Source organism: Aegilops tauschii, chromosome 6, assembly GCF_002575655.3.
Source record: "Aegilops tauschii subsp. strangulata cultivar AL8/78 chromosome 6, Aet v6.0, whole genome shotgun sequence".
Lineage (NCBI taxonomy): Eukaryota > Viridiplantae > Streptophyta > Magnoliopsida > Poales > Poaceae > Aegilops > Aegilops tauschii.
Genome location: NC_053040.3, coordinates 479,372,759 through 479,388,371, shown reverse-complemented (window position 1 = coordinate 479,388,371; position 15,613 = coordinate 479,372,759). Strand labels below are relative to the sequence as shown.

The window sequence follows — 15,613 nt, the reverse complement described above, 5'->3', positions numbered from 1 at the left end:
TGCGGACCCTACGGGTTCGAGAACTATGTACACATGATTGAGACACATCTCTGATCAATAACCAACAGCGGAACCTGGATGCTCATATTGGTTCCTACATATTCTATGAAGATCTTTATCGGTCAAACCGCAATGACAACATACGTCATTCCCTTTGTCATCGGTATATTACTTGCCCGAGATTCGATCGTCGGTATCTTCATACCTAGTTTAATCTCGTTACTGGCAAGTCTCTTTACTCGTTCCGTAATGCATCATCCCGCAACTAACTCATTATTCACATTGCTTGCAAGGCTTATCATGATGTGCATTGCCGAGAGGGCCCAGAGATACCTCTCCGATACTCGGAGTGACAAATCCTAATCTAGATCTATGCCAACCCAAAAAACACCTTCAGAGATACCTGTACAGTATATTTATAATCACCCGGTTACGTTGTGACGTTTGATAGCACACAAGGTATTCCTCCGGTATCCGGGAGTTGCATAATCTCATAGTCAAAGGAATATGTATATGACATGAAGAAAGTTATAGCAATAAAACCGAACGATCATTATGCTAAGCTAACAGATGGGTCTTGTCCATCACATCATTCTCCTAATATGTGATCCCGTTCATCAAATGACAACACATGTCTATGGTTAGGAAACTTAACCATCTTTGATTAACGAGCTAGTCTAGTAGAGGCTTACTAGGGACATGGTGTTTTTTCTATGTATCCACACATGTATCAAGTTTTCGGTTAATACAATTCTAGCATGAATAAAAAAATTATCATGATATAAGGAAATATAAAAAAACTTTATTATTGCCTCTAGGGCATATTTCCTTCAGCCATGGGGAAGTTCAGCGGCACATTGTCCGCCTGAAAGTCAGGGTGAAACGATCGATTGCCAAGAATGAACCATACTCCAAGATTTTTGAGGAAAATCCCAGACTTTCGGAAGAGGACTACGAAAAATTCAAGGAAACTTGCGCTACCGAAGATGCCAAGTGTAAGTCCGAGTAAATTCAAGGAGCTTCAGCTAAGGAACACTGGGAACCACCGCCTTGGAAGCCGTGGTTACCTCGGCAAGAAACTCATATGGGCTAAGGAGGACGCTGAACGTGAAGCCGCGGGGATCCCAGACACCTTGGCGGAGTTCACCGACCAACTGGAGCACGACTTCATCAAGGCTTGATATAAGTGGGATAGAGTAAAAAAGGTTTTCTACACTGACCAGCCCACGAGGAAGTTGATGAGAATACTAGTAATTACCACCTTAATTATATTAGTTCTTATCAATTCGACTACACATTGTAGTAATATTTCTAAACGGTCAACGTTCCTTGGGCAGAAGGATCAACACAACAAGCTTGCAGCCGAAAGCGACTCGTCGTCTTAATCGTTGGCGAGGCCCAAGTGGGACACCCCTCTCAACTGGGCCTTGAACATATTGAAGGGACTTCCAGAGGGCCAGTAGCCGCAGTATGGACGTTTGCACGGTGTCGGAGACGGCGCCACATGAAAGTACTACTACAACGAGGACCCGGAGGCCAGAAGGCAAAGAAGGAAGTTTTGTCAAGTGAACATCGATGAGAAGGTGGCGGCTGCGGTCGACAAAAGAGCAGCTGAGACCCAAGAAGTCATGAAATCTGAATTGGTCAAAGCGGCCGCTGAGACCCAAGAAGCCCTGAGAGCTGAGTTGCTCAAAGCGCCAGTTGATGCAGCAGTATCTACCTTGAGAGTAGATTTTCTATCTTCGGTGGAGGCCTTGGTTCCGGCCGTTGTCGATTGGACGGAGAAAAACTCAGACAAAGGGCCACAAGACTTTCCCATGCCCAGCTTTGTCAGGAGCAACTCGGTGGCCATCGCCCCAATAGCACCTGCTGCCGCTATCGCATGAGGTCCCGCACCCGTTCATAGCACCCCGTCCTCCGTCTCTAGCGTGCGAGGCGAGGCTTCGACTTTGCCTGAGCTCGACGCCCTCACGGTAATTACGCGTCCAACCAACATATCTATAATCTTCTGCTTCCATTGCCTTTCGGATGTCTGACGCCGTAGACATGTCTTTATAGGCCGACCAAACCCCTTGCACCATACTATACATGATCAACGGCCAGAAGGTGGACATGGGAACCGTGATGATAGAGAAGCCCAAGGAAAGCTTCTTCCACGGCCAGCCGATCCCCGTTGGCACCTTCAGGGTATCCTTCGCGAGTGTCAAAGCGGGCCACGAGGATTTGGCTCCTCTAGTACGGCTCAAGGGAGAGGATGACGAGACCCCGATGCGGCTTGGTCAGTGCAAGGGTTGGATGCTACTGTGGCCGAAGAATCTTCTTCCTGTGGAGGCAGCCGAGAGCACACCAACGACAACATCACATCAACAAGGTATGAACATCACCCCTCCTACGCAATTACCAGCACCTGATCTCGTGCTGGTTGAGAGCGGCAGATGATGCGAGGAAGGGGGTTCAATAGTGGATGATGGAATTGCCCCTGTGGAACAAGAAATGGATGATGAGATGGAGGAGGACCCTCTTCGGTTCCTCAATACCGGCGCCTATGACACCGGAGAACTGATGTGTCTGCCATATGACTCGGGCTATGAGCATGCGGATGAGGAGATGGATGATGTGCCTGGGCAGGGATATCCTAGGGTTGATTGCAAGAAGTCTATCTTCATACATTCCTCACGGGATACGCCTCCAGATGCCGCCTCAACGCAGGGTCAATTAGCCGAGGGTCGTATAGTGCTTAGCCCGACAACACTGGTGACGGGGTTAAGGAAGGGTCTGGAAGGTCAGCCCAAGAAAAACGAGAGGAAGAGACCGCCGAAGAGAGGCTCTGCTGCCTACAAACAGGCAAAGCTTGTAGCAGCCAGTCGGCTCCGCCAACTGATTTGGCAGACCGTGTACCGGTCAAAGGTGCGGCTATGTACCATGTCACAGGCGAGCCGATCCTACCGCCGAAACCGCTGGAGGGCATATCAGGGGATCTTAGGAGATTGCACGACTATGTGTTGACGACTGAGAAAAGCCTTCTAGCCTCGAATGATTTAGGATATTCACTTTACACGGTTCGTGTGCCTGAGGGGAAGTACTACGTCGACACACCGCCCGGGGAGGTGTTCTTGCTATGGTTTGATCATATCTTTGAGATGTTTCTCACAAGGCAGCTCGATTTTACAATTGTCTGCCTTTTTGCGCTACATATGAACTTCGTCATCACGAGAGAACAAATGTCGCAAATCTGTGTGGCGGATCCATACCACATGCACGAGTCCTTCTTGAATCTCGGCGACTTTGAGCGTAAAGCTGCTAGGGAGTACATCGAAAACTTCATGATAAGGAATAAGGACAAGGAAACGGTTCTCCTGCCTTATCATCCAATGTAAGTCATTTTCGAACAACCCTTCCGTATATTTCAGTCGTTCCTTCTCGCTCATATGGAGAATAATTTGAGGTGTTTTTTTTCGCAGCAACGGGCGCGCCGTCCTTATCATTCTTTTCCCGCGAGTCTCCCACGCTGTGTATTTCGACCCTTCTAGAAACTACAGAAGAAGGACTACACCCATATAATGGATATTCTAGATGATGCTCTCCACGGCTTCAGCATGAGGGGTGGCCACCCCGATATCAGGAAACAAAGGAAGAGCAAGCCAGGTTTCTCGCATAAAACTAGCTTATGCGGCATCCATCAACCAACAGCAAGCAAGAACGATGGATTCTACCTCCTCCATCTCATGATGGAGTTCAGAAGGGATCACCAACAGCTTTGCATGACAACCAGAAACGATGATCATATCCGCAAATGTGCAGAATACCTAGGACAAGAACTGGATTATAAACTCAGAGATGACTTTTGCATTCAGAGGGACATTGCAACGATCATCGTGAAAGAATTCATCGAAGAGAAGGTGATATTCCACCACGGCCCTATATCGTGAGCTGACGTCCGAACTCGAATAGGCCTACAACGTCAAGACCTAACACCGTTCATGAAGCTAGGGTGCATCCTCCCGGATATGGATGGATGAAACTTCCAGTGATTGACGATGTCGATGATGATGTGTCAGTTGAACTTGTATACTTTCTATAGCGATGAAACTTTGTGATGTTCGTTGTCCCTGCCAAACTTGCCTAACGCTAGTTTGTTAGTTTGGGTACGATGACCGGCGTACCTCGAGTTAATTAGTTTGCGTACGATGAACCTGCGTTGCTTATTTATGTTTACTATATGTTGCATATATTTGCTAACCCTTTCTTTTTGTGTTGCTCAAGTATATTTTGTTGCATATTATTGTTGGTTCTCTTGATGAAGATGCATCTCGAACAGGTACATAGATCCTTGATGGCGAAGAAGTGCTATGTCGTGTACATATGGAAGGTTTCAGGAGTGTATGATGAGTGACCCGAGTGTCGGGCGCAAGTGGAGCGGTTCTCGGGCGCCAGCCATAAAGGGTTCGATAGCAGACAAGAAGCAGAAGCTAGTTACTTGAGGTTCACACTAGCGCGAGAGGAATCAGAACCGCCGCCTCATGTATTGCATAGTTCCGCTCTCACTCATAGTGATAGCTCTTATCTTCTATATCATTGTTTAGATGGATCACGATGTAGTTGCAAATATTCGAGACATGTCATAACTTGTATCGCTATTTCGAGATGATGACGAGAGACATCATTTTGTGTTGGATGATGATTATGATGATGACATAATTTGATGAGACTATTTGTATGTGTATGATATATTAGATTTGTATGCGTATGATATGCTAGAGACTATTGCATAAAACCTGTACAAATACAAAGAAAATATGCAGTAGGAAAAAAATCAGAAACTAATAACAATAGCGCGGGGTATGTTCTTAGCAGTAGCTAGCTTTAAAATAAAGCGCTACAGCTATTAGCAGTAGCGGTTTAGTAACACGAGCTACTGCTGCATATAGATAACGGTAGCGCAGGCTAAGACGCGCTACTGTTACAAGTTAGCTGTAGCACCTTAGCAGTAACGCGGGCCGCCCGCGCTACTGCTAGGCCTTGGACCCGCGCTACTGCTAGGCTTTTTCCTAGTAGTGTGATGATCAACCTAATTTTCTCTTACAACTTGTGCTAAATGATGTGTCTATGTTAAACTCTCAATATGGTGCCAAGAGGCTTTTCCTTAAAAAAGAAGAAGAAACATAGTCTGAACCAAATCAAGGGAAATCTCAACCCCTCAGTTGACTCTGAGCGCGGCGGCGCAGCATGACGCAGGCCGAGAACCTAGGCACTCGGGGCGTCTAGTGCACCGTACTTCTACACGGCGGCACGTCTCTGGCGTGGACATGACATGACACAGTCACGCGAAGCTCCAAAGAGGTAATGTCCATGATGGCTATGATTTCAGCTTGGATCGATCACGTTGGGAGCTCAACGTGAATCACGTTCGCGTGCAAAAGAAAATTAGTCGAGATACGCAATGGCGCACGTCTCGTCCTAATAGTTTTTGTTATACTCCTAGCTCGTTCTATATATACACGCCATGCTTGCGCCCAATTCAGCATCGACGACGGACAGGTCGACTACAACCACCTCTGTCGATCATCACCATGCACTCCAGCTCCAAGGCGGCCGGCGGTAATGGCGACGAGAAGCACTTGGTTTGCGTGACGGGGGCGGGGAGCTTCATCGGCTCGTGGGTGGTCAAGGAGCTCCTCCTCCGTGGCTACCGTGTCAGGGGAACCGCCAGGGATCCCGGTAGGCTCAAGCATTGGTCCATCCAGCTATCTCGCATTTGCATCCCTTCGCTTGACTGATTGGTTCAATTTGTTCGTGAAGCTGACCGCAAGAACGCGCACTTGCTGGCGCTGGATGGCGCCGAGGAGAGGCTCACCCTGTGCCGCGCCAATGTGCTCCACTATGACGGCCTCCACGACGTGTTCCGGGGATGTCACGGCGTCTTCCACGTCGCCTCCCCAGTCTCCAACGATCCCGTCAGCTCACTGCCTCCTCTGCTCTTCTGAGACCTTAAGACGCGCGTGCCACGTAACATGGACATGGAGCACTTACTTGCCCATGCTGCGCTTGCAGAAGCTCGTGCCGACGGCCGTGGAGGGAACGAGGAACGTGATCAACGCGGCGGCGGACGCGGGCGTGCGGCGCGTGGTGTTCACTTCCTCCTATGGCGCCGTGCACATGGACCCCAACCGGAGCCCCGACACCGTCCTCGACGAGTCGTGCTGGAGCGACTATGACTACTGCAAACAAACCGGCGTACGTGTGATCAAGCTCGACTCCATATGCCCCGTGCATATATCTTTCTCGCCAGTGAACTAAACAAACCAATCCTCGTGCGCAGAACCTGTACTGCTGCGCCAAGATGATGGCGGAGGTCGTGGCGACGGAGGAGGCGGCTAAGAGGGGACTGGAGCTGGCCGTGGTTGTGCCGGCCGTGACGATCGGTCCCTCCCTACAGCAGACACTCAACTATAGCACCGACCACGTCGCCCGCTTCCTCACGGGCGCCAAGCCGGCCTACCAGAACACCGTCACCGGCTACATTGATGTCCGGGACGTCGCTCGTGCGCACGCTCTCGTCTATGAGCACCCCGACGCCCGCGGCCATCGCTACCTCTGCGTCAGCGCCGTGCTGCACCGCACCGACTTCGTCGGCCTCCTCAGGGACCTCTACCCGCAGTACCCCGTCACGGCCAAGTATGAAGACGACGGCAAGCCGACAGCGAGCCCGTACAGGTTCTCGAACCAGAGGCTCAGGGACTTGGGGCTGGAGTTCACTGACATGAGGACAAGCCTCTACGACACTGTGATATGTCTGCAGAGCAGGGGACATATCCCCGTCATCGTGCCACGTCAGCGTGCATGCTTGTAAAAAATCAAGATTGGTAGAGGAAGAGCTTCTACAGATTTACCACGTCCGCATGCATGCTTGTAAAAAATAAAGATGGGTAGAAGAAGGGCTTCTACAGATTTAAAGAAATAAATTCAATAGTACTTCCTTTCCTTTGTCATTCTCTGATGCTGTAAACCTTATAATGCATCACACTGATGTAGAGGCTGGGACTTTTCAACCTCTTTTTAAAAAAATGAAGGAAATTATAACTAAGAAGCACATATGATAACGTGTGCTTGCAGTTCAAATTTGAAATGTATCCATTAAATACTGAGGAATGCACTTAATGACTTAAATAGATTGAATATATTCAGAAAAATAGAAAAATATGACATGGAAGATGAAATGTTGCATGTGGAGCGCAGAGAAAGTTTCAACACAAACCGATGATGAATAAAATAAATTCAACTGTTTGCTTGGGCAAATTAGAATTAATATTTATTTGCATATTATTGATATTTAATTTTATAAAATCTAAACATGTTAAACAGGAAATAAAACTTGTTCTATTACATACATCTATTTATTTTACAAATTTAAAAAAGTCACTTAATTTGGACTTCTAAATAAAAAGTATTGGTATTTAATGATGCATAGATTACTAGGAGAGCATGCATATGTGCACACTGCACTAGCAAGTTGTCCCTTTTTTTTAGAATGGCTCAGTTAGTGCGTGTTTGTATATGCGCACTCCACTAGTAAGCCAAGTATTACTGGTGCCCCGTTTAACGCTCACTGCACTCGTAATTTCTGTCTCACTTACTTGTGGTGTGCCCGTTAGCCCACGGGCCACTAGTAAGTGTTTGCTATCGCCAGGTTTTCATCTCGGTCCGCGTGACAGTGTGGTGGTCGACGGTTCGGATGAGTTGATGGCATTGGTTGGGGTGTTTCCCGCTTAACACGTCCGCTCGCTTGTTTGGTACTTCCTTCGTTTTTATTTACTCTACATATTAGAGTTGACTGAAGTCAAAATTTATAAAATTTAACCAAATTTCTAAAAAAAATATATAAATATTTACCATAACAAATCTATATGATGCGAAAGTATATTCAATAATGAATCTAATGATATTAATTTGTTATTATATAGATTAATATTTTTGTCTATAAATTTTGTCAAATTTACAAAGCTTGACTTTGATCAAAATTAATATACGGAGTAAATAAAAAGAAGGAAGTATGACCGATTGTGATTATGAGGCTAGGCAGTGTTATCGGTGCTGGTCCTAAGTGTCGATGGATGTCGACCCTGCACCATTCAATCAGAGGCTGGGGTTACAACCTCGTTTATTTGATAAAAGAAAACACCAATCAAATCAGAATTCGTTGCATGGAATATATCAATCTTGTGGAACTCGTGTCCTTTTGAAAGCATAAAGCATAATTCTCCAGATTAGTGTGCAACAGAAGCGTGTCCTTTTGAAACTAGTGGCAAGTTGTATGATTAAGGGATAACGACAATGTGGCAACGTCGCCAAAGCGGTGGGCACCTGCGACTAGTGGCGAATCAAGTCACGTTGTCTTGGGAATCTTCGAACAAAATCAAGTCCGGGGATTCTGATTGGTTGAGAGACTGTTTTCTTGAAACACTACAGACACAGACATTCATATATATATATTCCACACATCCTATTATATGAGCGTTTCTTAGAGATTGAGCGGCACATCATTTTGAGGTTGACAAAGTCGTCACAGACGTCTTCATAATCGACGAGGGAATGTCTCCACCCACTAAACGCACATCATTAAAAGATTTGAAATAAGTTCAGAAATGTACGAGCCTACGACTTAAACACTGGTGGGCTGAGATACCACTATGCTCCTAATATGTTTGTACGCAGTTGAGAGATTGTTGACATTACAAATTGACAAATGGAGTAGCTCAACTATGGATATTTCAAAAATTAATAATTACTGGATTTGTGTTCCAGCTAGTAATATTTTAAAGTGGTGACATTTTCGTTAGGAGCTTATCTTCTTCTTTTTTTGGCGATTTTGGGTTGCTTCAAAACATGTGTCGCTTGGTTTTTCGTTATGTAGGCGTAGTTGTATGTACTCCCTCCATCCGGGTCCATTATGGTTGTTGCTTCATGGTAGCGCTTCCTCATCTTGTTAAGTGGTGAGCTAAGAGCAACTCTAGCTGACCCCGCCCGCAAAACGCGTTTGCAGTTCGTGGAAAAACGGCTTTGCAGGCCGGCGCGGACGGCCGCAGAGGCAGACCCCGCAAAACAGACCCGCATAAAAGGATATTCGTGGAATATGCTCTTTTACGGGTCGGCTTTGCGGGGTCTGCTCTTGCGCCGCTCCCGCCGGCCCGCAAATCCTAAATTTACATCTCAATTTGACACAAGATAATGCATTTCTTTGCTTTTTCAACAACATTGGATCCATAGGACATCACCAAATCTTTAGAAGATTTTAGAAGATTTCCAAGACAATGAAAACAAGAACCACAATTATGCATTTTAGAAGATTTCCAACTTCCATAACTGCTCCCACTAGTTGGATCAGTATCTTCTCCATGCATTCATTGTTGATCTGTGGATTCTTGATTTTGCATTCTTCATTCTTCTTCTTTGGTTCTAAAGAAGTAGACGTTGCTTCCCCTCTAGTTGCACATGCAGCCGCTTCATTGCCTTCGATTCTACTAAGGAGTGCACGAACGTCTATTAAGTTTCTTTCTATCAATAAATAAATGTATTCGCCTTCCCAAAACCAAAATGACCATCCATCTTCCTACACACATGATGATGTTCGAAATGAGCTATCGCAATTGAACCAAAGAATGCGGTGCCAAAACCGAATGAAAACAACACGTACCCCGTCGTTTTCGCATTTCAAGAACATCCATCCGGGGTGCTTCGGCGTGCCCAAAGTTAGCCGCAACACTGTCTGCGTGCAGTCGTCGCATTGTATGAGCAGCATCGGCGAACCACAGAGCCTCTGCGCGAGCGCCGAGCCCGGCGGACGGCCAGCCGAATCCACGCCCGCAAACCGTCGGCGGCGGCGACAGGACGATCCCGTACCTGCATGCGGCGATGGGACTTTGCCGGGGCTGCGCGAGGTGCCCCCCGACCATTCCATCGCTGGGCGCAGCCACCGGCGGCTAGAAAAGCCAAATTCGGGCGCCCGCGACGAAGGGCTGCAGATCTGCAACTTTCCGGGCAGCCAATGCAGGACGGGGGGGGGGGGGGGGGGGGGGGGGGGGGGACGGAGGGCAACCTCGCGCGTGCGGGCGGCCTTTCGGCATGATCCCGCCGGCTACTTTCACCGGGAATGTGGGCGGCGGGCAGGCGGCGGGGCGAGGGGAGAGGGGAGGTGGTAGGTGGGGAAAAGCGCGGGCTGAAATGTCCTCCCCATCAATCCGTCCCATATATGCAGGGGGGCGTATTCGCGGGTTGGGGTTAAGTTTTTGCCGCGCCCCTAAAAAATTTTTGCGGGCCGGCCGCGTTTGCGGGGTCTGTCCGGGCGGGATTTTGCATGCCGACCCGCATTGTGGTGGTTATTTTGCGGGTCGGGGCCTTTTGCAGTGTCTTCTAGAGATGCTCTAACCAATATAGCTAGTAGTTTCATTGCAAGTTTGTCAATGTGGACCTATCCAAGTGGAAAGGGTTAGTACTGATGAAACGGCCAGTGTTGTTGAAAATATTGTGTATGTTTACCTGATCAAATTGATCAGTTAGCTTGCTTCCTATCCAGGATTCTATGTAATTAATATAAAAAAATAGGCCACATATACAATGTGAATAAATAATGATTTTTTGTTAGTGTGTGGTCGTACTAATTTTGTTGGGGAAACAAAATTTGATAATTGTGCGCGTTCCCATCTGACTAATGTGGGTTCTTTTGAATAACAACCGTCCATGTTGACAGTAACAATGAGTCAGGCAAGTTTTCTTTGGACAACTTTCCATCTTAGAGACAGGTTCGTGTGCTTCCATACCTATGGACTACAAATCATACAAGTGTCAAACATCATATTATGGCATTGTCAAACAATTAAATCATACAACCCATACATAACACCTAATATATCTATATCGCAACTCATTGTTTGGCGAAGGCTCTCTTTCTGATTAAGCATGGAGTCAAGGATCTAGATCCGCCTTTCCAGTACGTTCAGTACGGCCAATAACATGCATGTTCTACATATTCATTGGAAGAATATCTGAAAAATAAAATCAGTTTTCCGCCTTCATATGTTAGATCTTTTGTATAGGGTAGTTCCTACCATCTCATGTGCAAAGCTAACATCCCCATGCCAATATCTCATTTTCCATGTTAGGAAGCCCATCAAGTTTTAGAAGCTAGACCTTGATCTATCTTTCAAGATAGACCTTTTCGTCCTTCCTCACATCTTCAAATTTGTTGGCCCTAAGTAACTCGATGCATGCATCAAGGAGCCAATTAAGAAACACAAAAAACACATCAATTTTAAAACACCAATATGAATATTTTGGTTTCAAACAAGTCTGTAAATAATACATGTTCACCCAAGCACTTGTCAATTTCTTAATTAACATTGTCGTTGGTCGAGACACTTTGATGACTTTGCTCTAGATAAACATCATTGATGTGTACGAGCTCATCAAAGATGGAGGATTAATTGATTATTCTCTGATTTTGTCCACATCAACCTCATCCTTATTGCCTTTGGTAACAAGGCTGTTGTTCTTGCCGTTAGTCTTTCTAGGATTCTTCATTTTGGTGTGTCATAATACACAAAATCATCTTATTTGTGGAAGGATAAAAACTTCATTCGTTCAAATTTACGGATAATTGTGCCCAGTTGATTCTTCTCGATTAGTTCTTCAACTACTTGCTTCATAGACAGTTGCATCTTATCATCACTTTTATATTTACGGAAGAACAGCTAGATTTATAATTATTAATTTTATATGTGTGATTACCTCCAATTCGGGGGAAAGGCTTCGTGATTCTTCCTCAAGCTGAATTATATATTTATTTTTAGCTCCTTTTATAGGGAACTTTCTGTGTGCAGGTTTTGCCTCTGACATGTATGAAGGGTATGATATTTGAAGAAGAACAATGGGTTTATAAATTAATTAATGATGTATTTGTGTACTCCTAAAAAGCTGAGGCATGAAATGTGGGTTTTGTTTCGCTTAGAATTCTATAGTGGCAGCTCTACAAAGATGAATTGAAGAAAAATAGAAAGAACATTCACGAGTCACGAGAGACCATCAAAAGTCTTAGACCAAACTGAAGAAGGTTCTAAATGATGCTCTACTCAAACGTAAGAATTAAAAAAAAAATATGATATAACATTCGGAATTCGAATTCATCACTAGCACTTGTTGCTACCAAGAACCAAATGTCCAAACCTCCCAAAGGTTTGGCTACTGTATCATGGTCATCATAGACGACTTTTTGCACAAAAGCATTTTTTTACAAAATCATAGCCAAATCATTCAGTGGTCCGAGGAGAAGGAGAGGGGCATGAACATAGGGGAATTCTCAAGAGAGCATGAGCGCATCCAAAATGTGGTGGCCAAAATCATCAGCAATGAGGTTGTAAGTAAGGACGGGAAGTTCCACAGCAAGTCAGATGCCGACGAAGAACAACTAACGTGAGTCCAAAACTTGCTCTCATCAATTGTCGCCGACTTCTTGAGTCGGTAGATATACTACATTAAAACTACTTGTGAAGGCACTTTAAAGAAATCAGAAATTAAGAAGTAAAGGCACTTTAAAGAAATCAGAAATTAAGAAAAATAGAAAGAACACCCACGAATCATGAGATTTGGGTGCAAATGCACTCAGGTGCCGCACTGCTGCGCTGTGAAGCAAGTCAGCCTTGGAGTGTTCACAATGCGCCGTGCACGCCGTGGCGCTGCAGGTTGCCATCGACGAGGGCGGGTGTCAAGGATCGAATCGATCGGCGGGCGGCGGCGATCCAGAACAAACGACGCCCCATCAGCGCCTTGATGCCCTGGTAGCGGGCAGCTCCTATTTGGCGAGCAGGTCGCGCGCTAGTGACAAAGCGCCCCCCCCCCCTCCCCGAGCTCCCTGTCGTTCGTGTGGGCCGGCCCATTATGCGGTTTACTGCTCCACCGATTTTGGGAAGGTTGTAGAACCTTCCGAAAAACCCTTTTTTTGTTTTTCATGTCTTCTATATCGGTTTTTCCCTCCTTTTCTTTTTCATTCTTCTTTTCTTTTCTTTTCTGTTTTTATTTTTATTTTTTCCTTTTTTTTCTTTATTTTCCCTTTTTCGTTTTTGTTTTTCTATTCTTTTTATTCATTACATTTTAACTACTTTTGCGATTTTCTTTTCAAATTTGTGACATTTTTTTGTTCATTAAATTCAAAAAAATTCAACCATGTAGAAATTCTTTTTCAAGAATTCATATAATGTTCTTCGGATTCAACTTGTCGTTCATCCGATTTAAAAAAAATCATCAAAATTATAAATTTGTTCATTGAACTAAAAATATGTTCATCAAATTCTATTTTTGTTCACTTTTTGGGAAAATGTTCATCAAATTAAAATTTTGTTCACCATTTTTTAGAAAAAAGTTCTTGAATACAGTTTTTTTTCATCAAGTTCAAAATTTGTTCATAAAATACAAATAATTGTTCATCAGTATTAAAAAATGCTCATAATTTTTGTAGTTAAAACTAAAAAAATCATTCTTTTTAAATCCTGAACATATTTTGAAGTCAAGAGCTGTTTTTAACAATTCGTAGTTTAAAAAAAAATTAGAACTTGTTGTGATCCCGAATTATTTTAACATAGAATAAAATAAAAACAGAAAATAAAAAATAACAAAACAACGAAAAAATAAAAAAAAAGGGAGTACCCCGCACCGCGCATGGTCGGCCCAACAGGGCGCGCAGGAGGGCTGGAGAATGCGCGCTGCCGCTCCTCGGGGGCGCCTCACGCGTCATATAGAGGCTTCCCTGACGAGGACTATTTCTCGCATTCAGCGAGCCCGAATGTTTCTCTCGCTGAAGCGTTTCTACTAATCGGGCAGGCCTACTAGGCCATAGAGATATAGAAGAAGTAGCACAAATTGAGGGCGCGAGGGGGTTCAAACGTGGGCCATTGAGATAATGAGTAGAGTAGCTAGCCACTGCGCCACTTTTGACTTCGTATTTACATAGGAGTCGCGATCTAATTGAGGTAAAAGACCAGAGACTTTTTTTATTGCTCTGCTTTTTTTTTTCGTTTTTTTCGTTCGTTTGGTTTTCTTATTTTTCTCTGGCTTTTTTTTTCGTTATTACAGTTTGTTTTTCTTTTGGGTTCTCTTTGTTTTTTCATTATTTTTTAATTCTACATTCTTTCTTTCGTTCGTTCTTTGTTTTTTCTTCAGGTTTTTTTTTTATCCTTTATTTCTTTTTATTTTTCATTCGATATTCTTATATGCATGATCAACATTTATTTCAAATACTTGCTCAATATTTTCTAAATATTTGTTCGACATTTTGTCAAATACTAGTTGAACATTTTTTTTATACATTATCAACATTTGTTTTCAAATATTTGTTTAACATTTTTTCAAATACTCTTTAAAAAAATTAAATACATGTTCAACATGTTTCAAATACTTGTTCAACATTTTTATATACATGATCAACATTTTTTAAAAATACCTTTTTAATATTTTTCAAAATACTTGTTCAACATTTTTCAACTGTTCTTTGAAGAGTGGTTTTTAATATATTTATATATATAAATATATAAATAATATATAGGGAAAATCCATCCTACTACCCGGTGGTAGTTACCCCACATGTCTCATATACTATAATGTAGTAGTATATATACTACTTTATCATTCTAAATATGTTCATACAATATATTTAAGATATTTCAAAGCAAGTTTCATGAAAAAAATCATATGAGCCCATAGTTTTGTTATATTCGCGAAATACGTACATATTTGTACGTAAAAAAGAGTGTACTCAAAATATGGCACATACTACCTAAAAAGTAGTATATGTACTACATAAACATTATTATATAATACATACTACACGAACATACTCTCGATTTTGACAGATACTACATACAACATGCAAAACGCAAGTAGTGGTAACTACCACTGCTTGAAGGAAATATTTGTCATATATATATATATATATATATATATATATATATATATATATATATATATATATATATATATGTAATATTTTTAAAAGTATAAATAAAATTTAAAAAAGTATATAAACAAGATTAAACACCATGGACCGAGGGCTCAAATTTGCTTCACTTTCGATTTTTTGGGTCCATGGTTCCCTCGGTCGTTCTTCCTTTTGTCCCCTCGTCCTCTCCAATCTCTATCTCTCAAGTCTGCATTGTCTCAAAAAAACAAAAATAAATCTCTGCAAGTCTGCAAGGGAAACCCTTCCTACCCCAGATTCGAATTAGCCTCAACTTCTCATCCTGCGCCGTGCGACATGGGAAAGAAATCCCGTCGACGTCGTGGTCCATCGCCCGCCGAGGCGTCCTCCCGCCACCACCAGCCGTCCGCCGGCTCTCGCATTCCCTGGGAGATGCTGGACCGAATCGCCCACCGCACCAAGGGGGACAGGGACCGGCTCGTCAGGGACGAGGTGGCCGACGGCACGCTATCGGAGATCTCATCCACTTGCACCGGCAAACCCATCGCCGTATCCCTCTGGGTCGCTCAGCCCCCGGAGGCGTCCCGCCTCTACCTTCACTGGTCGGACGGGCTCAGGCCGGAGATGAGCAAGCTGAACAGGCCAAGTGTCATC

General features: G+C 44.1%; 1 protein-coding gene across 1 annotated transcript; it reads left to right on the top strand.

Moving 5' to 3' along the window:
• Positions 1 to 5,537: 5,537 nt before the first annotated feature.
• On the top strand, positions 5,538 to 7,069 carry LOC109760607 (cinnamoyl-CoA reductase 1-like). Its single transcript, XM_020319416.2, has 4 exons — positions 5,538 to 5,718; positions 5,800 to 5,954; positions 6,052 to 6,234; positions 6,320 to 7,069. Exons 1-4 carry the CDS (start codon positions 5,571 to 5,573, stop codon positions 6,848 to 6,850), a joined length of 1,017 nt encoding a protein of 338 aa, XP_020175005.1. The 5' UTR covers positions 5,538 to 5,570; the 3' UTR covers positions 6,851 to 7,069.
• Positions 7,070 to 15,613: the final 8,544 nt, after the last annotated feature.

What these genes read in the sequence shown, in the direction of transcription:
- LOC109760607 (XM_020319416.2), top strand. Translation starts at nt 5,571, where the DNA reads ATGCACTCCAGCTCCAAGGCGGCCGGCGGTAATGGCGACGAGAAGCAC. An exon ending in CCCCAGTCTCCAACGATCCC is followed by an intron (nt 5,955 to 6,051) that starts GTCAGCTCACTG and finishes CTGCGCTTGCAG; the next exon opens with AAGCTCGTGCCGACGGCCGT. An exon ending in ACTACTGCAAACAAACCGGC is followed by an intron (nt 6,235 to 6,319) that starts GTACGTGTGATC and finishes CCTCGTGCGCAG; the next exon opens with AACCTGTACTGCTGCGCCAA.